The 25,966-nt window shown below is 39.5% G+C and overlaps 1 protein-coding gene across 2 annotated transcripts; it reads left to right on the forward strand.

Moving 5' to 3' along the window:
• Positions 1 to 4,046: 4,046 nt before the first annotated feature.
• ppid (peptidylprolyl isomerase D) lies at positions 4,047 to 24,833 on the forward strand. Of its 2 annotated transcripts, XM_073043005.1 has the most exons (10): positions 4,047 to 4,204; positions 8,928 to 9,068; positions 9,202 to 9,308; positions 10,133 to 10,321; positions 11,804 to 11,926; positions 16,217 to 16,323; positions 20,155 to 20,302; positions 23,393 to 23,479; positions 23,633 to 23,675; positions 23,799 to 24,833. In XM_073043005.1, exons 1-10 carry the CDS (start codon positions 4,120 to 4,122, stop codon positions 23,885 to 23,887), a joined length of 1,119 nt encoding a protein of 372 aa, XP_072899106.1. In that variant the 5' UTR covers positions 4,047 to 4,119; the 3' UTR covers positions 23,888 to 24,833. The 2 variants fall into 2 exon arrangements, 1 of the variants encoding a protein (XP_072899106.1); XR_012098656.1 differs by lacking the exons at positions 20,155 to 20,302; positions 23,393 to 23,479; positions 23,633 to 23,675; positions 23,799 to 24,833 and having other exon boundaries at positions 10,133 to 10,395.
• The last annotated feature ends 1,133 nt before the right edge of the window (positions 24,834 to 25,966 follow it).

Here is a 25,966-nt window from a genome sequence, read left to right on the forward strand (position 1 = left end):
TTTTAGAAAGGCAAAGTTTGTGCAGATGTGGCAAAGATTTTAGAAGGTAAACTGGAAGGAACCATTTGACGTTAAGTCAGTTGAGGAGCAATGAGGTCGATTTAAGGAGGTAATACATGCAGTGCGAGAAATGTTCCTACCCAAGGTCAGGAGAAGTAATAAAAACAATAAATCAACTACATGGATAAAGATATACATAAAAAATGAATGAAGAAAAGACAGCTATATAAAGATTACAGAAAAAATCGTAATGATGTTAACCGTAAGACATATGAAAATATGAGAGCTATAGTCAAGAGGGAAATTCAAATTGCCAAAAGGCAGGTTGAGAAGGATATTGCTGATAATGCTAAGATTGACCCCAAGAGATTTTTTCAATATTTTAGTAGTAAAGTCAAGGAGGAAGTTGTGTATTAGGAATAATAGTGGGATGTTGATTATGCAAAGAAGGACATAGCAGATACTCTTAACTCATATTTGTCTAAAGTATTCACTTGCGAAGATGTTAACAATCTGGCATAAGTGTAGAGAAAAATAAGGTTACTTTAAGTGACTTAGAGATGAAAAACGATCTAGTGCTTTCCTAGCTTCGAGCCAGATACAGGTATCAATTATAACCAACCTCTCAATAACAAACTCTGTCATCTTCTTCAGAAATGATCTAGAGATCTTAGAAAGTGAGTTCTTGTTTCAGCTGAAAAGGCTGAAAGTTAATAAATCTCCAGGGCTAGACAACTTATAGCCAAGGGTACTTAAAGAGGTCTGTCATTATATATACAAAAACCTAATGTGTATTTTTTAAGTCAGTGAAATCTTGTGAAATCCCTAAGGAATATAAATGGGCTAACATTGTCCTAGTATATAAGAAGGGTGACCATACCGACCCAGGTGACTACAGACCAGTAAGCTTAACTAACATGTATCGTAGGTAAGATAATGGAAACATTAAAATAAAGAATGCGATGAAAATGCAGCTGACAAGAAGAGGCATGTTAGCAGAAAGCCAGCATGGGTTCAGAAATGGGAAAATCATGTTTTACTGATATACTGGAGTTCTATGATGAGGCAACTAAAATTTATGATAACAATAGAGTGGTTGATATCATTTACTTGGACAAGGTACCCCACAAGGGGTTAATAATCAAATTACAGGAGGTAGGGATTCAGGGTAAGGTGTGCAAATGGGGGCAGACTTGGCTCAAAAACAGCAAATAGTGAGTCATGGTGAGAAGATCATTTTCACATCTAGAAGATGTTAAAAGTGGGATTCTGCAGGGATCAGCTTTAGGGCTGCTGCTGTTTTAATTTACACTAATGATCTGGATAAGCAGATAAATACACTAATAAAGTTTGCCAATTACACAAAATTAACATTCAGGCTGCAGAATCAATACAGTTAGATCTAAACAAAATCCAGATGTGGGCAGATAAATGACAGAAGAAATTTAATGTAAGCAAATGTAAAATATTACATATAGGAAGTAGAAATATTAAATATTTCTAACTAATCGGACTTCCAATATAACTCGGAGTCCTGCCATGTGCAGAAGTTCGCTGATGACACGGCCATAGTGGGGTGTGTCAGGAATGGACAGGAGGAGGAGTATAGGAAACTGATACAGGACTTTGTGATATGGTGCAACTCAAACTACCTGCGTCTCAATATCACCAAGACCAAGGAGATGGTGGTGGACTTTAGGAGATCTAGGCCTCATATGGAGCCAGTGATCATTAATGGAGAATGTGTGGAGCAGGTTAAGACCTACAAGTATCTGGGAGTACAGTTAGACGAGAAGCTAGACTGGACTGCCAACACAGATGCCTTGTGCAGGAAGGCACAGAGTCGACTGTACTTCCTTAGAAGGTTGGCGTCATTCAATGTCTGTAGTGAGATGCTGAAGATGTTCTATAGGTCAGTTGTGGAGAGCGCCCTCTTCTTCGTGGTGGCGTGTTGGGGAGGAAGCATTAGGAAGAGGGACGCCCCACGTCTTAATAAGCTGGTAAGGAAGGCGGGCTCTGTCGTGGGCAAAGTACTGGAGAGTTTAACATCGGTAGCTGAGCGAAGGGCGCTGAGTAGGCTACGGTCAATTATGGAAAACTCTGAACATCCTCTACATAGCACCATCCAGAGACAGAGAAGCAGTTTCAGCGACAGGTTACTATCGATGCAATGCTCCTCAGACAGGATGAAGAGGTCAATACTCCCCAATGCCATTAGGCTTTACAATTCAACCGCCAGGACTTAAGAACTTTTTAAAAGCTATTATTAATGCTTTTTGAGATAGTGATTTAGATGCATATCACATTTTTTACTGAGTTAAGTATTGTATGTAATTAGTTTTGCTACAACAAGTGTATGGGACATTGGAAAAAAAGTTGAATTTCCCCATGGGGATGAATAAAGTATCTATCTATCTATCTAAATATACAATGGGGGGTTTTGAGTTAGAAAGTGCATTGTATGAGAAGGATCTGGGTGTCCTGGTAGACTCATCACTATGAATAACTAAACAATACACAGAAGCGATTAGGAAGGCTAATAGAATGTTGGGCTATATAATGCACTCAGTGGAGTTCAAATCTAGAGACATTCTCCTTATGCTATATAATGCACTTATGAGGCCACACCTTGAGTACTACGTACAATTTTGGCCTCCATATTTTGTGAGGGATGTGAAAGCATCATAGAGGGTTCAGAGAAGGGTGACAAGACTCATTCCAGGCCTGCAGGGTATGAGCTATGAAGAACGACTGAACGAATTACATTTTTTTAGCCTAAATAGACATAAATGAGAGAAGACATGATAGAAGTGTTCAGAATCATTAAGGGTATAAGTAAGGTGGATGTCAGCTGCCAAATTTAATCCATCAATGAGGACTTGGGGCCATAGGTGGCGACTGGTTAAGGGGAGATTTCAGACTAACATTAGGAAGCATTTCTTTCCACAGCAAGTTGTACACATACATAGTTGTGTAGCTAAAAGTAATACCTTAGAGACTTTCAAATCTAAACTCAATAGTTATTTCAGCACACTATGTGAATAGGTATTTGGCGAGCTTTGTTGGGCCGAATGGCCTGTTCTTGTCAAAAACTTTCTAATGTTCTAAAAACTAAAACATATTTTATATATTATTTATTTTGTAAGTGCTACTTTTCTGCATTAACCCCACATACCCTGATTCCTTTAACATCAACAGTCAGTCCTCTTTGCAGAGAATTCAAAGGACTCGCTACTGTATAGATGAAGACTTTTCTCCTCTGTTTTGAACTCTGAGACTTGTGTCCCGTGGCTCTGGGTATCCCGCGCCGGGAAAGCATTATCTCAAACAAGAGAAAATCTGCAGATGCTGGAAATCGAGCAACACACACAAAATGCTGGAGGAACTCAGCAGGCAGGCAGCAACTATGGAAAAAAGTACAGTCGACGTTTCGGGCCGAAACCCTTCGGCAGGAAAACGTTATCCCTGCATTTTCACTAACAAGGATTTTGCGTGTTTCAATTAATTCCTTTCCTCCAAATACAAAACGGTTAGACAATCTGCCAATCTTCCCAGGTATGGCACACCCATAATTTCAGGGATTTATCCAGCAAACTATTGCTTTTCTCCTGCTATTAGAAATAGACTGGGATATAGAACTCTTAAAGATAGCGGAGTCAAGGGATATGGGGAGAGGGCAGGAACGGGGTACTGATTGTGGATGATCAGCCATGATCACAGTGAATGGCGCTGCTGGCTCGAAGGGCCCAATGGCCTACTCCTGCACCTATTGTCTATTGTCTATACCTTCTTAGGAAGGAAGGCCAGACCTCGAGGCAGCTTTCCTACTGCAGTCTCATTACAAATTTATAAAGTTAAAACAAAAACTGTCCTCTAATCCTCCTACAATCAAGGCTTTCGCAACTACTTGCTGGAACTGCACACTGGCTTTCAATTTCTCCCTTGCGCTTTATAAAAAGCGCTTGGCTGTTCGGTTCCGCTTAAATGCTTTGGGAATTCGCGCACTTGCACTTCATTTTTAAATCAGACCGTCGAGGACTTTTTCCGCAGCGTGAGAGCGGATATCCGTTTGAGTGTGAGCGGAAATCATCCGTGTGTGTGCAGCTGCAGTCGATCGGAATGGCGAATCCTTCTCCCGAAGTGAAGCCCGCTAATGCGGCGAACCCGCGGGTCTTTCTGGACGTGAGCATGGCGGGCGAGTTAGGTAGGGAGCTGGGGGGCCGGAGGTGTTTTGGCTGCAGGCCGGCAGGCGCGTTAATCCAGACGCTCCCTGCTCCTCGGTGGCTGGGGATTGCGCCTTTCCATACTCGTCCTGCCAACGACAGTAATTGTCCACTGTTTGAGGTTCGATGAGGAAAACCGTGGTGCGTGAGGGCTCTGGGGCCTTCTGAAGCGTGGAAGGTTTTTCAAAAGTCGGAAAGGACCGCTTTAGGGTTAAATTTCCAGCAAGTCGGGCAGCACGTGGAGGTTGAGGCTCGGCTCATGCTCCAAATCGTCAGAACTAGGAATCATCTGAGGTAAATGGGTTGTCAGGTACAGGGGAAGAGGAGGGAAACGGACACAAAGGGCAAATGCGTGACAGGTTAGAATACAGGAGTAGTTAAATGACTAAAAGCCTTGATAGCCAAAAGCGCAACTGTGGGACGGGCAAACGATTAGGTTTTGAGAGAACGTAAAGGAGAGCTATAGGCTTATGAGCGCATGTTAAACTTAATCGGAACGGTATCATCTCCAGACAGAGAATTGGGAATGATCAATCGCTTAAAAATAGGGTTCTCACATGTGAATGGAATGAAGACAAACATTCAGCAATGTGGTCCATTTTCGGTTAATTAGTATAACCATTTTTAAGCCTAACCACATTGCCTACGTATTGGAAAGGTGTGGTATTCTATTTGAGAGCCTGTATAAATACATTACCGATTTGCTTAGAGTGTTTATTGCTTGGACTTTGGGAAAGGAGGAAATATTACATTATGGCCAGTTTCATGGGAAATCTCTTTAGGAAGAGGGATGGATGCTAGTGGATATCGGTATCCAAGGGAGCAAGGCTCCAGGGAGTGTTGATAGACTTTCATTTCTCCCAAAAGTGGGATTGAAACAATAGAAATTAAGAATAGATTTTTTATTGGATGAGAAAGTGTGGTGATTGGGTTTAGAAGAGGAGGGCAAAATCAGCTCGATCTGAGAGTGACATCAAAATAAAACCTGGAGTTTTGGAGTAAAAGTCTGGAAGGATGCTTGGTTGGCAAGATCTACTACTAAAGGGGTACCAGGATATAGGAGAACATTGCACAGGAGTCAGGAGCAAGTTAGTTGGCAATAACACTGCATTGCTCACTTGATAACATATACAAATTAATTCTGCCAAATGTTATATCCAAGGATGCTTTTGTTATTTTCTTGGTTGGGAAAATGGAATAATGTTCTGACTGTATTGTCATTTCTAAACGAGCATTTTAATCTGGGAAAATATGTAAAACAGCCTTTCATTTGGAGATGTAATGAAGATATTACCTAGCTGGATTGATAGGTGTTCTAATTTAGAAAATGCATTATTGCAGGGAATAAGAGTACAGTACATAGATTTCACAGACATTCTGGATTAAATTCCTGGACCTACATCTGGGGATTGAGCATAAATCTATTGATTTCTGCTTTGAATGAATTGATAACTGAACCTCCACATCATCTGGGGCGAGAATGCCGACGATTTATTACTCCGAGTAAAGGAATTTCTCATCTTAATCTTAACCAGTCTACCCTTTATTCTGAGTCTCCACTCCTTTGCCAAGAAAAGTAATCTGTGCACCCATCCAGCATTGTTCCAAAGATTGCATGGAAAGTACCTCGAGGATAATTTAGAGCTAAAGCTGAAGGGCAAGGCAGTGGCCTTAGAGTCATATAGCACAAGAAAAGATTCCTCTGCCCACTATGCCCATGCCAGCCTTCGGATGTCTCAGTATACTTATCCCTTTATCCAGCACTTGGCCTGAAGTCTTGTCGGCCACAATGTTTCCAGTACTCATCTAATAACAACTTAATTGTTGTGAGAATATTTTTCTCCAACTCCTTGGGCAATGCATTCTACCATTTCAGAAGTATTCTGGGTGAAAATCTTCCTTGAATCCTGTTTTAATCACTTCCCCTTGCTGTATTCCTCTGTCCTCTGGTTATAGAAATCTAAAGTAAAAATGATTTCTCACTCTTTGCTACTCGTAACTGTATACCTCATGTAGGCTCACCATTTTCACTCTAACCTCTCCCCCCTCCCCCCCATTTACCTCACAAGCCTTCACTGAAGAAAAACAAAGTCAGCCTATCTGGTTAGCCAGCTGAAGTACTTCCTCCAGGGGAGTATTCTGGTGAATCTTCTAAATCCCCTGTAGTGCTGTCACATCCTAGTGTGGTGACCAGAGTAGTGTTTTGTAAAGGTTTAACTATATATGTACCTATGCTTCAGATATCATTGGATGTTTAACACCAATATTCCAGTGTGTTCTTCCATTTGCTGCAGTTCTAGCTGGATTGATCTTGTATGTGGCCAGCGTGGATTTGATTTGAACAGGAATTCTTGATTGGGTGGGGTTAGGAAAGTGGAGATTTTTAAATCATTATGTCAAAATAAAATTAATTATTAGCAATTAAAAATGTAATTCTGGTAACCGCTAGAAAAACTTTGCCATGCTTCATGGCCCATTCATATTGCGACACTGAAGCCAGTTGAACTCATATTTCCTGTAATATGAGTTCAACTGGTGTTGGAGGCAAGACTGGGCAATTTACTGAATTGAGTGCACACCATTATTACCATGTGTCAAACTGCTGTGGTGCTTGCACCACGTTTTTGGGACCCATGGTTCCCTTATTAAAATTTATAGTGTCACCATATACACCATGGAATATATGGAAGGAGTTGATTGTGGATTACAGGAGGAATGGAGATAGGCTAGCTCCTTTTGACATCAATGGGACTGTAGTTGAGAAGGTGAGTAGTTTAAAGTTCCTCAGTATACACATCACCGAAGATCTCCCCTGGACTACGTACCAGCTGTGTGGTGCAAAAAGCACAACAGCACCTCTTTCACCTCAGGCAGCTGAAGAAGTTTCACATGAGTCCTCAAATCCTCAGGACTTTATTATACAGGAGCACTGTTCAGACAGCCCAGCGCATCTGTGGATGTGAACTTTCCTCTATTCAGGACACTTACAGTAGCAGGTGCATAAAAAGTGCCCGAAGGATCATCAGGGACTCCAGCCACCCCAACCACAAACTGGTTCAGTTGCTACCGTGTGGCAAACAGTACTGTTGCATTAAGGCCAGGACCACAGGCCATCAGATTTATCAATACACATTGATCGGACTGTACATACATGGATACAGTTTTAATGTTTGGAAAATATCCTCCCACATTTCATGTGTACATTGCGACGGAGATACAACATAAAGATTTTTACTCCCTTGGATGTAAGAAATAAAATAATTACAAACACTTTTTACTGACAAACAGTATTTTAGAATAATTTGATTATGTATCTGCCAAGCACACGAGAACAGAACTGGGATGTCTTAACTCAAAACGGCTTGATATAATTTATAGCCTAAAATGATGCCATTAGTATTTTCCTTGCCAGCTGAAGGAAAATTGATTGCATGTGAACTAGATTTCAAATGATGTCAGTAAACCCGCATTTTGTTCCGTTTTTCATACTATGGCTCACAATACAGTTGGCCCTCCTTATCCGCGAGTTCCACATCGCGAATTCAACCAACTGCGAATCGAGAAACCCTGAAAGTGCTCTTCCAGCACTCGTTCGAGCATGTACAGACTTTTTTCTTGTCATTATTCCCTAAACAATGTAGTATAATAACTATTTACATAGCATTTACATTGTATTAGGTATTATAAGTAATGTAGAGATGATTTAAAGTATACGGGAGGATGTGCGTAGGTTATTGTGGATCGGTTTCGAAAAAAATCGGAAGTTCTCTCACTAAGTAAGTCGGAACAGCTACATTCAGTATTATTTAGCGTCAGTCAAATGTGTGTCTTAGAAAATAGTATATATTTTACCTTTCTATGCATATAAAACACTTAAGAAACTTGTGTATTTCAATAATTAAACCACTGCGTTGCTTGGTAATAATTGTAGCTTTGATCGGGGCAGGGCCTTTCTCACTTTATCCTTTAAAATTGTTCTGATCATTGACCGACTGTAGCCTAATGCTTTTCCAATGACCGATGGCGTTTCACCTCTTTCTGATTGCTTTATTATTTCCATTTTATTTTTAATCGTGAAAATGATTATTTTAGTGAACAGAAACACTGCGTATTCAGAACTCCGTTGGGTCCTAAAGTCCACCGCACTGAAACAGGTTAAATAAGGGACTTGAGCATCCGCGTTTTTTGGTAGCCGCGAGGGGTCCTGGAACCAACCCCTTGTGGATAAGGAGGGATGACTGTAGATTCATGGAGCACAAAATCTGTGGAAACCGTGGTAAAAGTTTAATAATGTAATAGTTAAGGTCATATAAGCTTAAATTTGTGTAATTTACCAGAATTACATTTGTGATGTGCAATTCTGCTTTAAACATGGATAATAGGACAGAAAGGTGGCCATTCAGCCTATTGAGATTGTATTCTTTTAAATTGATGAAAATTCTTCCACAGTCATTAAAAAGAAAGCATTTTATTGACCGCTATAGTCTTCTCTCAATACAGAGTCCTCAAAGGTGATGGCTCAGCTTTGAGGATAATGTTTACAGAAAAGAAGCTGGACAGGGTTAATGGGTATATGTAGGTGAACACTGCTGATGGTAGACTGCTGAAATATTAAATTTCCTGTTAATTTTCATTGTCTAAAATGTTTTACTTTTATTTTAATAATCCTTTTATCTGAAATTTCTGGTATCTTTATTCTTGTAGTTGGGCGGATAGTTCTGGAACTCTTTGCCGATGTTTGTCCTAAAACAGCTGAAAATTTCCGAGCGTTATGCACTGGAGAGAAGGGAGTTGGGCCGACCACTGGAAAACCTCTGCATTTCAAAGGCTGCCCCTTCCACAGGAGTAAGTCAGTTGCTTAACTTGGATGCTATAAACAAATGTAATGAGCTTAAATTTTAACTTTGAATAGAAGATTATTGTTTAAAAAATGAATTACTATTACAAGTAATTACTCAAATGTTTTCGATCTTTTTAGTTATAAAGAAGTTTATGATTCAAGGAGGAGATTTTTCCAATCACAATGGAACTGGAGGAGAAAGTATCTATGGAGAGAAATTTGAAGATGAAAATTTTCATTACAAGGTTAAAAAGCAATTGAATGTGTTGTGAACATGTGTACTAACTGGACCAGTAATTGTATTGCTGATAGTAGACAATATAGATTTACCACAGAGTATGTAAAATGCGAGGTTTGTAAACATTGGGTAGAGTAAAGGGAACTTTGATACTCATTTGAGCACAAAGTTCTGCATTTTTCTTAACTAATTCAGATGTCCTCATATTATAACATTTGCTGATTTATATTTCTAATCATTAGCAAAACTGCTGAAAGATATTCAAAAGAACACCCAGTAGTTGTATGTGGCAGTGGATTTCACACATTGATGAATTAATTGCATTAATGAATGTGTCAGTAGACATACTATGAAATAAGTATAACATAAATAAATTTACTTAAAAGGTAGAGCCAAAGTAATGCTGTTATGATTTCTGCTGTAGTTTAGTAATGCTCCCTCATTTACAAGTTTATTTATTTATTGAGATGCAGCACGGAATAGGCTCTTTGAGCTGTGCTGCCCAGCAATCCCCGATTTAATCCGAGCCCAATCACAGGACAATTTACAATGACTATTTAAAATACCAGCTGGTAGGTCTTTGGATTGTGGCAGGAAGCCAGAGCACCCAGAGGAAACCCACGCAGTCATGGGGAGAACTTATAAACTCCTTTCAGGCAGTGGCAGGAATTGAACCAGCATCGCCTGTACTGTAAAATGTTATGCTAACCTCTTTGCTACCGTGCCACTCTTAACATGTAAGCTCCCTCATGTGCAGTTATAAGTAGCACTGCAATTTGTATAGTTTCCTTGTATATATTTTCAGTGAAGTTATTTACCTTCCTCCTGCAGCATGACCAAGTAGGACTGCTTAGTATGGCCAATGCAGGACCAAACACCAATGGCTCGCAGTTCTTCATTATTACAGTGCCTACTCCTCATCTAGACAACAAGCATGTGGTTTTTGGTCAGACATTGAAAGGATTGGGAGTGGTAAAGATGCTGGAAAATGTTGAAGTAGAAGCTGAGAAGCCTGCAAAGGTGAGAAGAACATCAAAAAAAAAAAGAACAGGTCCAGATATATCTTTTGGGATTATTGATGATCGATATTTTATGTAAGTTTTAGAATACAATTTTTACTCTTGCTTTTTGACTATTTCACTTTTAACTACCAATTCTGAGCAGATTGCTTTTGAGTTTGTTGCAGAAGCGTTCTTAATTTTTAGTCATGGAGCTGTAACCTAGAAATGTGTTCACCAGTCGTGGTTTTCTTGGCCTTCAGTGACAAATGCTAAATAACTTTACAAGTATAACAGTATTTGTAGAGACACGACTATTTGACTGAAAATCCAAAGAACCTTAAATGCTTACATCTAAAATAATGACAGAAATTCATGAAAAACTCAGCAGGTCAGACTGCATCTGTGAAAAGAAGAAATTAATTGATGCTTCAAGTCTGAGACCCTTTGTCAGAGCCAGTTAAATCTTTGCCTAGTGTCCTATTTGACACCAGAAGGTTGCTTGTAACTTAAATCTTCTTTTATCATGGAAAGAAAGGCTATGGTGCTCATGTCAAATCCTTATTATAGCACTCTGTCATTGCTTTCTTTGCCTTAGTGATTCAGTGTTCTTGATATTTTTTAAATCTTGTGAACGAACCTTCAGTGAGTTCCAGGTTTACATCATCCTTGAGTTAAAAAATGCTCTTACCCCAAATCCCTTCTGAACTTCTTAAACCTTTTGCTAAACCTTCGCCCACCTCTGCTCTGGGGAAAAGTTTCCCACTGTCTGCTCTAGTTATGCTCCCATTCCTTTGTATTCTCTTTGGCTCCAAGAAAAAACACTCCTGGTTTATCCAGTCACTCCTCATAACTGAAACACACTTGCCCAGACAATATCCTCACGAATTTCCTCTGTAGCCTCTCCAGTACAATTATACCTTTCCTATAGTGTGGGGAACAGAGCTGTATAAAGTGGTTAAACCTATATTTTACAAAATTGTACCATATCCTCCCACCTCTGATTCTCTGGCAACATTCCTATATGTCTTCCATTTCGGAGTTCTTTGGTTTTGTACACTGTTCCCAGTTTATCAATATTCCCTAGGCTCTCCCATTCATTGTATATGCCATACCTTTATTAAACCTGACAAAGTGCATCACCTCAGGCCTATCAGGATTAAATTTCAATTGCAGTTGTTCTACCCATCTTCTGCCTAATTGTAGCGTAGGACTTGTCAGGGTGCACCAGTTTTCATGTTATCTACAGTCTTACTTCATATATTCAAGTTGTTACTGAACATCACAAACATTAAAGTTGTGGCTTAATATGGCTTGAGAACAATTTCTAGAAATATAGTATAACCTTTCAAGATATAATAAACCTGTCCTAATTTGTAACGAAAGAAACTGAAATATAAGTCTCTGATAAAAGTAAATGTTTTCATTTGCTGAATATTCTTAATACAGTCAACATTTAATCTGTGCTAGGCTGTTTACTAAAGGTGTATTTGCATTTCTGCAGCAATGTATTATAGAAAACTGTGGTGAACTTAAAGAAGGAGATGATTTAGGTCTTGCTCCTGCTGATGGATCAGGGGATGCATACCCAGACTTTCCAGAAGATAATGAAGAAGATATAACTGATGTAAGTTTGTAGCTCTTTCCAAATATATTATCGAGGAAACCTGTATGTCTTCACTGTTCTTCTTCACCACTCCTTACCTAAAAGCAGGCTAGAATTCCAATCAGTGGATGGTTTCTCTCCCCTCCCTCCCCCGTTTCATTTCTGTGGATATTTTCTTGTCCAAGTGTTCTCCAAAAGCAATTGTTAGCAGCTTAAATCCCTGCCTGGTCTTGTGCTCTTTCATTGTTGAGTGGGAGGTCACTAGATTAGAATTGTGAATGGTAACCGTATCTTCCAGCTTAACCAAAGATCAGTAATTAAATGTTCCCATTCATTCCTTTTCTGATGGCTGGTGTTTATGGGGGAAATAAGGAAGGCGCAGGATAGATGCATCCCAAAGATGAAGAAGTATTCTGAAGGGAGGATGAACCAACTGTAGCTGACAAGGGATGTCAAAGACGGTCTAAAAGCAAAAGAGAGTGCATGTAATATAACAAAAGATAGAAGCTGGAGGATTGGGAATTTTTCAAAAACCAACAGAAGGCAACGAGAAAAGCCATAAAGACAGAATAGATGAAATATGAAGGTAAGCTAGCCAAAAATATAAGAGATACAAAAATTCTGCAGAACTGGTCCTCACCCTGGAAAATTTTTCCTTCAGCTGTTCTCACTTTCTCCAGACTCGATGGGTATCCATAGGGGCCCATTGACTCTGCCTGCACTCTGAACTCATGTTTTCATACCATTATCTATCCCCTTGGTTCAGTCTCTCCCAACTGCCTCCTTAACACTTCTCATGCTCTCGATCCCTTCATTAACTTTCAATTTCCTGGTCTTGTCCACCTCATTTTCACCATGGATGTCCAGTCTCTATACACTTCTATCCCCCATCAGTAAGGTCTTAAAACTCTCTGCTTCCTTCTCAATAAAAGAACCAACTAGTTTTCCTCCACCACCATCATTCTCCATCTGGTAGAAATGGTCCGCGCTGTCAACAACTTTTCCCTCATCTCCTACTTTCTCCAGACTTTGCGATGCCATGGGCACCTGCATGGGTTCCAGCTATGCCTGTCTTTTCATTGGTTAATGTAGAACAGTCCATGTTCAAAGCCTTCCATGGTAATGCTCCCCAAATCTTCCTCTGCTACATTGACAACTACATTGGTGCTGCTTCATGCACCCACACTGAGCTTGTCAAAATCATCAACTTTGTCTCCAAATTCCACCCTGCCCTTAAATTCACTTAGTCCATTTCTGACACCTCTCTCCCCTTTCTCAATCTCTGTGTGGAGATAAACTGTTGACTGACATCTTTTATAAGCCTACCTATTCTCACTTGTTGTCTTGACTATACCTCTTCCCACTGTCAGCCTATAAAAAGGCTATTCCCTTTTCTCAATTCCGTTGTCTCTGCCACATCTGTTCCTTTCCTTTCCAGGACATCATAAATGTCCTCTTTCTTCAAAGAATGGAGTTTCCTCCACCATTTATGCTGCCCTCAGCCACATCTCCTCCATTTCCCAAATGTTTGTGCTCAATCCATCTTCCCGCCATCTTAACATAAGGGCAGTTTCACTTATCCTTATCTACCACCCCTGAGCCTCCATATCCAACACATCATTCTCCGCAACTTCTGCTATCTTCAACGGGATCCTACCACCAAACATATCTTTATTTCCCCCCACACCCCTCCCACTGCTTTTTGCAGGGATCACTCCCTCTGTGATTCCCTTGTCCATTTGTCCCTCCCCACTTACTAAGGATGAGGTTTCAGGGTACTTGGAGGCACGTGACAATGGTTAAATAAAGTATGGTTATTTTGAAGGGGAAATTGTGCCTGACAAATCTGTTGGAATTCTTTGAAGAAATAACAATTAGTAGACAAAGGAGAATTGGTGGATTTTGTTTATTCATATTTTCACAGGAGGCTGTTTAACAAGAATCCATGGTATTACAGGAAAGATACTAGCACGGATAAAAGATTGGCTGTTTGGTGGGTGGCAAAGAGTGGTAATAAAGGGAGCCTTTTCTGGTTGGCTGCCAGTGACTAGTGTGCCATAGGGGTCAGTGTAAGGGCAGCATTTTACGTTATATGTCAATAATTTGAACAATGGAGCTGATAGTTTTGTGGCCAAATTTGTGAATGATATAATAATAGATGGGGGGAGGTAGTGTTGAAGCAGGGAGTCTGCAGAAGGACTTAAATAGATCAGGAGAATGGGCAAAGAAGTGGAAGATGGGGCAGATGGAAATTAGTGTTGGGAAGTGTATGGTCATGCACTTTGGTAGAATAAAGGTGTGGACTATTTTCTAAATGGGGAGAAAATTAAAAAATCAGCTACAAGTGGACTTGGGAATCCACGTGCAGGATTCCCTGAAGGTTAACTTGCAGGTTGAGTTGGTGATAAGGAAGACAATGGAATGTTAGCATTTATTTCAAGAGAACTAGAATATAAAAGAAAGGATGTAATGCTGAGGGTTTACAAGGCATTGGTCAGATCATACTTGGAGTATTATGAGCAGTTTTGGGCTCCTTGTGTAAGAAAAGATGTGCTGGCAGGCATTGGAGTAGGTCCAGAGGAGGTTCACAAGAATGATTCCTGGAATGAATGGTTCAACTAAGAGCAGTGTTTGATAGCTCTTGGCCTGTACTCACTGGAGTTTAGAAGAATGGAGGGTGGGTGGGGAATCTCATTTCACCCTATCAGATATTGAAAGGTCTGGATTAAGTGAATATGGAGAAGATGTTTCCGATAGTGGGGGAGTGAGATGTTTCCGATAGGACCAGAGGGTACAGCCTCAGAATTGAGCGATGTCCATTTAGAACAGAGATTATGAAAATATTCTTCAGCCAGTTTGTGGTGAATCTGTGGGATTCATTGCCACAGATGGCTGTGCAAGACAGGTCATTTGGTATATTTAAGGTGGAGGGTTGATTAATCGGGGAGTCAAAGGTTACGGGAAGAAGGCAGGTGAATGGGGTTGAGAGGGATAATAAATCGTCCATGATGTAATGTTGGAGAAGATTTGATGGGGGGAGCAGCCTAATTCTGCTCCTATTAACCAGACTAAGAATTAAATCCACAAAGTTCAGTTGAATCCTGTTGAGGGATCATGAGAATTCTCACTATTGTCTTGCTTAAAACCAAACTGGAATTTGTTTCATATGATATTTAGGGGGTTTGATAGTGCACAACTTTGGAAGTTAAGTGCTTTGTCCTCATCAACAAAATGTGTGCCTCTGTTGAATCTGCTCATTTGAAATATGAGGAAAATGATATCATAGAACTTTTTGCCCTTAAAAGTCCAGATTCATGATAAAGGCCGTGAAGAAAAGCTGCTGATGTTGGCTTTCTGTATGTATTCTTGAGCCTGCTGCAGCGTGGTGTTGAAGATAGCTTCTGGCCTTTGTGGCTTTTAGCTGACACAGCTGTGTGTCATATACGATCAGAATCACCACTTGCTCACTGGAACAAGCATGATTAATGTGCTATATTAGTGGTTCAGAATTCTGTGACTCCTGGAATTGCTGACACAAATTGATCATTTTGCTCTCTGTACACCTTGGTGTACAGGTTAAGTACATCAAAATAGTGGAACCATTTTGACATTGATCAAGCAAAGATATGGACCGAAACATAAAGTAACTATTTGAATTCTAACAATAGAGTGCTGTTTAAATGCAGCTACAGAATATAGATATTGATTTTATTAGTGGACAGGGTAGAATTGATTTAGACTTTGCTGAATTGAGCAACTTTGAAAATCTTAGCATTTTTCATGTCTTGTTTTTAAGAAGTGTTGCAAGAATCACTGCTACGTTTTTACATCTTATTTCCTATACCCGTGCTAATCCCATTGATCTGAAATTTAGGGCTCTATGCAAAACTCTAGGTGCATAAGTACACAGTAGAAAGCTGGATGTAACATAGGTACTTTGGAGAATGAGTTCTATAATTCTGTTGATTTCTAAGCTGTTAAATTTTGTGCACTGTAGCAGAATACAAAAACATTTAAACCCAAGGGAAAGTGAATCAAAAAATTTGGGAGCCATTTAACTATTTTCCTTTGAGGGTGACTTCTAAAAGTCACAGGGTTGCTACATGCCCTGTTAGGACAGACTTCAGTCTGCTGATGAGATGATCCAGCTATTTAGAAATGCTGTAAGAGAACAAAAATGGAAAAATAACTCAACCAATAATTTGGAAGAATAACTGGGATAGCATGTGAGGTTCTTCTTCTAATCTGTACGTTCATTGTTTCAACGTATTTTCATAGAATGACCAAGCTTTATTAAAATTATTTAAACAGATTGATACCATTTTTCGGATTGCAGAAGACTTAAAGAATCTTGGGAATAACTTCTTTAAAGCTCAGAACTGGATTATGGCAAACAAGAAATACTCCAAGGCTTTAAGGTAATCATGCGAGGCTAGAATGTGCTGATAGACTTGATTGAACTTGAACTTGTGCTGGCCATTAGATCATAAGGCAAAGCAGAATTGGGGCATTCGGTCCATGAAGTTTGCTACACTATTTGATCATGGCTGACTTACCCCTCTCAATTCCATTCTCCTGCCTTCCCCCCCCTCCCCCCAATAACCTTTGACACCCTCACCTATCAACCTTTGCTTTAAATATATCCAGTGACTTGGCTTCTACTGCCATCTATAGCAATGAGTTTCACAGATTCACCATCTTCTGGAAATGCCACATCATCTCTGTTCTAAAAGGATGTTTTCTATTCTGAAGCTGTGCCTTCTGGTCCTAAGCATTCCCACTATTGAACATATCCTCTCCATATCCACTCTATCCAGGCCTTGCAGTATGGCAGGTTTCAGTGAGATCACCCCTCCCCTCATTCTCCTAAACTCCAGCGATAACAAGTCCAGAGCCATCAAATAATACTCCTACTTTAACCCTTAATTTCCAGATCAGTCTTGTAAACCTTTTGTGGGCACTCTCCAATGACTGTACATCCTTGGATACGGGGCCTAAACTACTGATAATATTTCATACGAGGTCTGATCAATGTCTTAAAAGGCCTCAATACTTCATTCTTTCAAAATGAATGCTAACATTGCATTTGCTTCCTTACCATCAACTGAACCTGCAAGTTAACCTTTAGGGAATCCTGCACTGGGATTCCTTGTCCCTATATACCTCCAATTTCTGAATTTCTTCTCTGTTTCTATAAATTCCTTCTACAGGGATTCAATATCAAGCTGATTTTCTTAATCTACCTGCATATTGAAATCCCTTTGACTATCATTATATTATGATATATCATATTTTATATCGTAATATTGCCCATAAAAATGCCTTTTCTATCACCTGTTGTAATTTGTACTCCACATCATGACTACTATTCAGAGACCTGAATTTAATTCCCATTAAGGTCTGCTGTGAATCCAAGAAACACTGTAGAATCATTGAAAGACTGCTCCCAACAGGACGGACAAACAACCAACATGCAAAAGACAATAAACTGTGCAATACAAAACGGAATAAATAAATAAATACTTGATCCTGCATCCCTACTTTATTTCATCAGTTGTAATTTCTCTTCATTTACATTCAAGTTATATTACCTGACTATCATCTAGAGACCTGGACAATGGATCCAGCAATATAAATTTGAAATCCTAACATGTCTGCTGAGGGTGAAGAATGAATCAAACTGGACGAATGACAACCAAACTAAAAGGTGAGGGTGTGGCAGATGTGACAGTTCTTACACCATGAGTATAACAATGAGAGCCGCATCGGCAAGGTCTCTCTGAAGCAGAAATTACACGGCAGACAGGAGTTTCAAGATGTTGTCTCCAAGATTTTCTGAAGGAGCACAAAGGAACAGGCAAGGTTGAGGACCAGAAACACACTCAAAAATTGAGTGCAGCAGGCAAGAGGTGCATCAAGCAGAAGATTCTTCTAAATCGGAAAAGGTCCTGCACTCCAATCGGTTCTGATCTTACAAAAACTACTGGAACACAAATACACCCATCTACGGTCCAGAAAAGTCTTGTCAGACAAGAAGTGGTCTTCATGGAAGAGTTGCTGCCAAAATGCCACTCCTCTGAAGTGGAGACTCACCTACACACAAAAACACAAGGACTGGGGTGTTGAACAATGGCAGCAAGTGCTCTGGACCGATGAGTCATAGTCTGAAATTTGTGGTTCAAGCAGGACGGCAATTTGTCTGTAGGAGACCTGGAGAGTGCAACATGGATGAGTGCCTACAGCCAACAGTGAAGCACAGTAGAGGTTTGGAGCTGTATTACTGCAAATGGAGTTGGTGATCTGGTCAGAATTAATGGAATCCACAATGCTGAGAAGTACAAGTAGATTCTCATCCATCATGTAATACCATCGGGAAGGTGCCTGATCGGTCCCAACTTCAATCTGGAGCAGGACAATGACCCCAAACACACGGCCAAGGTCATAAAGAACTAACTTCAGCAAAAGGAAGAACAAGGAGTTCTGCAACAGATGGTATGGTCTCCAGAGCCCTGATCTCAACAACATCAAGGGTGTCTGGGATTACCTGGAGAGACAGTCAAAGTCTGCACACAGTAACTGTGGCCCGTTCCCCAAGGTGCTTGGAACAGCCTTCCAGCTGCTTTTAAAGGCAAAAGGTGGTCTCGCCAAATACTGATTTCTATTTAGCTTTGTACTGTTTATTGCTCTTTGTAGTCGTACTTTGATATTTAGAAAATTTTCATTTCATTATTTTTGAAAGCATTTTCGCTCTACAGATTTTTTTTACATGTGACAAAAGACTTTTTGCACAGTACTGTAGGTGACTAAGGTCTTACCAATGTGCTTGAATTTTAATTTCCCTCCAATATGGAAAACCATAGTGGACGGTGAAGGCCAGTGACACCGTCAGCCCTTGATGAAATAAAAATATGAACATCATCTCAAAAGATGTAGTAGGTCGGCACATCTTTTCCATTGAATATACCTACCTTAGTTTATCTACCTGGGAGTTATACCAGATCACTCCGTTGTTTGTGTACATTGCACTCCAAATATTGATCATAAAGGTCTATATTATCGATTCAACCTGATGTGGGGTTCTGACTTCATTTTGCTGAGTGGAGCCATGCCAGACAATGTACCTTTCTGGTCCAGAAGTTAACACTAAAAATTTAAAACACAATATAAAATGGCAGTGGGACTCAGCCCCTTGCACAAATGCAAATGCCCTTTCTTTACTCTTGGGTGATCTACCATGATGATTTCTGAAAGTGAAAGGAAGCCACGTGCTCTGACAATTTATATTTTGAGGATCCAAGCAACAGATTCCTGGAAGAGATCAAGGTTGCTGAACCAGATCTATGGTGAACGACGTAGTGGATAAACTGCTGGAAACTTGGTTGAAATCTTGCTGTGCTAGATCGCAGCATCAAATAAACCCCTCCCCCACCTGGACAAGTAATATAGAAACATAGCTTGAGCTGAACGGGTTCATATCTTTATGTTGATGTTACAAATTGCTGTTGGTCAGTCATTAAGTCGAGTCTGATAGAATACATCCTGCAGTTTGAGAGAGAGAGAGAAGCTAAAGTCAGATGTATTAGTATTACAATGGAATGAAGGGAATTATAGAGGCATGAGAGAGAATCTGGCTAAAGTTGATTGGAAGGGAACACTAGCAGGGATGATGGCAGAACAGCAATGGCTGGAGTTTCTGGGCGCAAGTTGGAAGGTGCAGGATAATATATCAGCTATAATGAAATGGTAGAGCAGACTCGAACTGAATAGACTAATTCTCCTCATAAGTCTTATAGTCTTATGGCTGAGTTTACATGTGTATGTAATAGAGAAATTATAATGAACATCATACAGAGTTTTCTCTCCATCCTCATAGAACAGTTGCTTGAAAATTGCATATGTGAATGTGGGTGAGTATTGGATCAGGCTCAGCCATGATGTTCTTTTGGAATAGTTTCTCGATAGCAGATTGAAGGTCACAGTTGTTTTATTTTAGCAAGGCTTTCACTTAAACTTGACCCAGTTGAAGGGGGAAAGAGCATATTTTCAGAGATGGAAAGGACATAGCAGAAAATGGATTAGGCAGAAAGTGAAGTGGGCAAGTGGAGAAAACTGCAAGCAAGTGTTTTAACAGGTGTAATTTACCTGGGGAATGATGGAAATGGCAATGTAAGTGGTTCAGAAAGTACTCCTGTTTTAAATTTGAATTTTGCAAAATGACTGATTTTAATCTTCAAATGTTTCTCTTTAAGATATATGGACACATTAAGAGATGAAATTAATCAAAAATCAGCAGAGATTACAAAACTGGATTCTGTTGCACTAAGTTGTCATCTGAACATAGCTGCCTGCAAGCTGAAAATTTCTGACTGGGATGGCGCCATTGAAAGTTGTGATGAGGTTTGTGTTTACCTGAAACTTCTATCTTTGATGCAAAAGGTTTTTTTTAAATTTAAATGATAATATGATTTTGCCATGATGTTTATCTTTGGTTTACAAGGGAAACTCTTTTTCCCCATGGATTGGGTTTCTTTTATTTGAACAACTTTAGAATAAAGTAAACAGAAAAAGAAGTCTGATGGGGAAAATTGAAGAGGATTGATCAAGAAACCTCAACGATTAATGGTTTTGCTTGCAAATTTTCAAAAGGTAAAATAAACAACATCTAAATAGGAGCTGAAAAATGCTTTAAGCAGGAACTGATAGTTCAGTCCCTCATACTTAATCTGCATTCAGCTAAATTATGGTGAATAAGTTAATAGCACAATTTTCTTACACTCTGTTTTTCAAATATACAAATAATTTTAAAATGTCTTCTATTATTAATATACCACACACATCTTGGATAGAGAATTCTGACAATTCATTACCTTTTGGGTGAAAAATTTTTTCCTTGGCTTGGTCTTCAGCACCAATGTTGTGATTCTTTTTACTGGACGTCCAAAGCAGAATTCCTGCATCTATCCTCTCAATCTTAAGAATTTTGTATGTTTTAACAAGGCCACCTCACGTTCTCCAAAATTAAAAGTATAGGCCCAGCCAAACCCACCATCCCAGAAATCAATCCAGTGAACTTTTGCTGTTCTCTATTCTTTGGGTAGGGAGACAAGGTTATCAAGCAGTATTCCAGGTGTGGTTGCATTACTGCTCCGTATAATTAGAGCTTTATGTTTTTATGCTCTTCTATCCATATAATCTGCAAGAAAAGCCAAAATACAACTTGGATTTCTAGTTGCTTAATGTATCTGAATGTTTGCTTCCACTGATTTATGTACAAAGGCACTTGGGTCCCACCGGATAACAATATCTTTTGATCTCCCACTATCTAAAAAATATTTTTTTTCTGAAAACGTGTATCAGTAGGATGATCTTTTGTTCTTCAGTTGCACTTTGGGCGTGAAAGCAGATTTTGTATCTGAAAGAATATTGTGTGTTGGAAAGAAACGGGTGTCAGGGATGATAAGTAATTTAAGTTGCCTTTCGAATTGCTGCTGTCCTGATTCTGATTCTCCCCCTTTAAGACACATCAGCCTGAGTTCTGAACCTTTCCCCACCCACTTAGCTCTAAGTTTTCAGCTCTTTGCTTTGAGGGACTGTTAAGTAGGACTCCAATTATGTTGCATATTACCTTTCTCCATGTCTTAGTTAAAAATATTATCTTAGAAATTCCCAAGTCAGGAAAAATGCTTTCGAAAAGTGGGTATTTGCAGCATATTTGCACCCAGTCTATATTCTGGTGCTAGAAATTATATTTTAATGTACTTGAACCTAGGGATTGGGGACCTCTGGACTAAAGAGGTGACTTTATTAGGCATAAGAGCTTTGGCCACTCAGTGGCCATGTGATTGTGGAAAAGTCCAGGGAACTCTTGTCTAGAATTTAAATCAAGTTATATATTGCACTGACGCCACAGTAGTGTGGCAGATAATGCAACACTAATAGAGCTCAGGACATCAGAGTTCAATTCCGATGTTGTCTGTAGGAAGTTTGTGCATTCTTCCCATGAGCGTGTGGGTTTCCTCCAGGTGCTCCGGTTTCCTCCCACAATCCAAAGACATGGTTGGTAGGTTAATTGGTCATTGTAAGTTGGCCCGTGATTAAGCTAGGGTTGGTTGGTTTGGGGGTTGCTGGACACCGTGGCTTGAAGGGACTACGGGCTGTATCTCAGTACATATATAATTGGTCCCATGATTAGGCTAATATAGCGGTTAGCAGAACGCTTCACAGTAAGAGCAACCCAGGTTCATTTTCTGTCATTGTCTGTACCGATTTTGTAAGTTCTCTCTGTGACCGCGTGTGGGTTTCCTCTGGGTGCTCTGGTTTTCTCTTACAATCCAAAGATGTAGTGGTTGGTAGGTTAATTGGTTATTGTAAATTGCCCCATATTAAGCTAGCGTTGGATCGGGGGTTGCTGAGCTGTGTGGCTCGTTGGGCTGAAAGGGCCTGTTCTGCGCTGCATCTCGAAATAAAAGTTTTAAAAATTGCTATAGCCTGGAGAAATTTCTGTAATCATCTCTGGTTAAAACTGTGGTAGTCTTCAGCGATGCACTTTCTGGCAATATCCACAGTATATTTTCTGGTGTTTGCGCAGTGTTAGGCTCATAACGATGATCTTAGTTGTCATGCAATGCACATTAATAGTTTTATGGATGTATATGTAAGCTCCCAGGGCCAGAAAAGAGATGTTACTTGGCAATTCCATATTTAGATATCATTTAAAGGATCACCCGGCTCTGAATTGGAAACTTAAGAAGGCAGATTCTGCGCACACACACACCTCCCACAATGCTTAGCCTTAGGCCGATTGGGCAAAGAGTATTTTTTAAGGAATTTAAATCTGGAGATAAATATGCAATGGATGCTGCAGAGGTTCTCTGCCTGTGAGGTGCATCCTTATGAGCCATATTACTCTTAGAGGCACCCTCCTGCACCTTCCCACACCTTCCATCCTGGTTCACATAGTCCCCTTCCTAATCCTAGCAGTGTTTTGTCCCAGTGGAGGACGTGAAGCAAATACTTATCTTTATACTCAGCGTTTATAAGCCTCATCCATGTTTTAGACAGTACAACTGAGTACCATGGGATGTGAATCAGGCGAGAATGTGTAAGAGAGTATATGTGTTTATGTGGTTAAATGTTAGCATTAAGGAACAGTTTTCTTGGTATAATTTCAGTGTTTTGTAGGATTGGATTATTTTTCTCTTTAGTATATTTTATTACAACATAATCTTCCCAATAGCTGCCATCATTACTGTGGCTGCTGTGGTGAGCCTGCTTTGGACAGTTTCTCTCCACCATCTCTGCTGCACAGCCAAGTGGTATAAGCTGTGGTGAATTTATAGATTGAAAAGATAACTCCTGTAAAATAGTTCATTCACCTCATTTCAAAGTTCAAAGTAAATTTACCCTGCTTTGCTTTGACACTGCAAAGCTGAAGTTTAATAAATCGCAGGAAACTGATCTCTTATCTAATACTTTTCTTTTTAAAAGGCTCTGACGATTAATCAATCAAACACGAAGGCACTTTACAGAAGGGCACAGGCTTGGCAAGCGAAGAAGGATTACGACCAGGCACTGGTATAGTAGCACATTACCTTGTTATGATTGGCGTATTTTTCTTTAATCTCTTGCAGAAGACATTGCTAATTTGGAATAAATTGAGAAGAGATTTAAGAACTTAAAGGATACTAGTATAACATAGGAGTAACTTATTTTTTTCCCCTTCTGTAGGGTGATCTTAAGAAAGCTCAGGAAATAACACCTGAAGATAAAGGCAAGTTGTAAAAATCATTCAGAAATTTGTTTCTGATGCTGGTAAGAGTAGCAAAGAAAATAAATTAGAATTTTCCTTGGCTCACAAGTATTAAATGCTTTTCTTTTTGTTAAATTCTTACAGCTATAAATAATGAAATACTCCGAGTGAAACAGAAGAAGAAGGAAGAGAAAGAGAAGGAAAAGGCAGCTTATGCAAAAATGTTTGCTTGATAATTTGTTTTTTTTAAAACAGTTCAAAATAGCATAGTATTTTTTGACCTTAATTTTCTTGGGCACTTCTGTTTGTTGGGTCTGTTGTCCGTCAGATAATTCTATAGAAAACAATACAGACTAGATGGTGAATACACATTGAAATTTAACTATGCCATGTGTAATAAAATTGTTAAAATATTAAAATAAATATTGAAAATAAAGTTTTAACTTTTTCCTGCCAGCTAGGTTGAGGGTTCTCTCCACAGTAGTTGCATACAAGAAATAATACATGTAAGAAGAATTGTTCTTTCTTTAACTTGCCATTGTAACCCTGTCTGCCCTTGTGACCTCCCCATCACCCACAACTTCCTCCCTCTGGTTACCCTCCTCCTTCCCTTTATTTGATCTTCTCTATCCTATCAGATTCCTTCTGTAGCCTTTTGTGTCTTTCCACTTTCCGTCCTTCCCCTTCCACCTGCGCTCACCTATCACCTGTCATCTTATGCTCCTTCTGTTCTGGCCCCTGCCCTCTGTCTTCTCAGTTCTGATGAAGGGTCTCAGCATGAATGGTCAACAAACATGAGGAAATCTGCAGATGCTGGAAATTCAAGCAACACACACAAAATGCTGGTGGAACACAGCAGGCCAGGCAGCATCTATAGGGAGAAGCATTGTCGACATTTTGGGCGGAGACCCTTCGACAGTTCATTTCCCTCCATAGATGCTACCTGACCTCCAGAATTCCTCCAGCATTTTTTGTGTGAAACACCATTGGATATTATTTTCATAAGTACAATTAAAGCATAAATTGATGCTTTTTACTTTGTCTTCTACGTATATTGTTTAATGATTAATGTAAAAATGAAATGTTTATTGCTGACAGTACACAGTAGTAACTGAACTTCACTTTACATGTTATATGTGTGCATGGAAACTAATAAATTTTATCCTTGAATTTAAAAAAGACTAATTACTTTAGATTTGTTAATGTTGAAGTTAGAATTATCCAAGGAACTAGAGGGCCTGAGTTATAGGGAGATGTTGGCCAGGTTAGGTTATTCCTGGGAATATAGGAAAGTAAGGGCAACGATTTGGAAGTGTTTAAAATTATGAGAGGCTCAGGTAAGCAGATGGTAATGGTCTTTTCCGCCAGTGTAGGTGTGTCCAAAACTAGATGCCATGGATTTAGGGAGAGAGGGGAAAGTTTTAAAAGGAATCTGAAGGGTAACTTTTTTTCACGCAGAGGGTGGTGAGTATATGGAATGAGCTGCCAGAGAAAGTGGTTGAGGCAGGTACAATAGTATAAGAAGCACTTGGACAGATACGTGGAATAGAGGGATATGGGAGTGAGTGCAGGAAATTGGGAGTAACGTGGTAGACAGTGTGCTTGGTATGGACTTGTTGGGCCAAAGGCCCTGTATCTGTGCTCTATGACTAATCCATTTGAAGTTTGACTAAATTTGTGCTTGTTAACTCAGTAATTGAACTACTTCCTAGGGTCTGGAAGTGTTTTTTTTCTTTCAACCAATATAATACACAATAGATCATTTGAGAGTGAAGTTGAAACGGATCCAAATTTGGATGAGGTTTTAAGATTGGTACTTAAAACCTCATCCTAGCGCAGTAAGATTGGGGTCCTATAGGACCACCTATTGGGTTTTGGGAGAAAAACTTTTACAGATACTCAATTCTCCATTCCCACCCTCTTTAAGATTATGGAGCAGTGTAGTTCTTAATGCCAATTCCATTTTATAGTTATCAGAGGAGATAAAGAAAATTATCAATGTTTATTGCATCGAAGATAATGCTTTTACCATGAAACAACATGCATCCTGAAAGTCCTTCTGGGCAGGTGACAGCAAGTTTTACTTTGCATTCAAATTTTTTTGGTGGAATAAGAAAATTAGGTACAGACTATTGCTTTGATTGAATTTAGTTCAGTTAACCTCATTATCAATGGAAACCTTTCCTTTTTTTGTGTCTTATTGCTACGAGAACTAAATTTCATCTGTTCTGTAAATTAATGAAGTTGTATTATATTAGATGGTAACTTAAAGAAGTTGACTGAATAATTAGTATGATTACCACCCATTTTGG

This window comes from Hemitrygon akajei, chromosome 4 (genome assembly GCF_048418815.1).
Source record: "Hemitrygon akajei chromosome 4, sHemAka1.3, whole genome shotgun sequence".
Lineage (NCBI taxonomy): Eukaryota > Metazoa > Chordata > Chondrichthyes > Myliobatiformes > Dasyatidae > Hemitrygon > Hemitrygon akajei.

Coding starts and splice junctions, on each gene's coding strand:
- ppid (XM_073043005.1), top strand. CDS start 4,120: ATGGCGAATCCTTCTCCCGAAGTGAAGCCCGCTAATGCGGCGAACCCG. Junction 10,322..11,803: donor AAGCTGAGAAGCCTGCAAAG/GTGAGAAGAACA, acceptor GCATTTCTGCAG/CAATGTATTATAGAAAACTG. Junction 16,324..20,154: donor AAATACTCCAAGGCTTTAAG/GTAATCATGCGA, acceptor TTTCTCTTTAAG/ATATATGGACACATTAAGAG.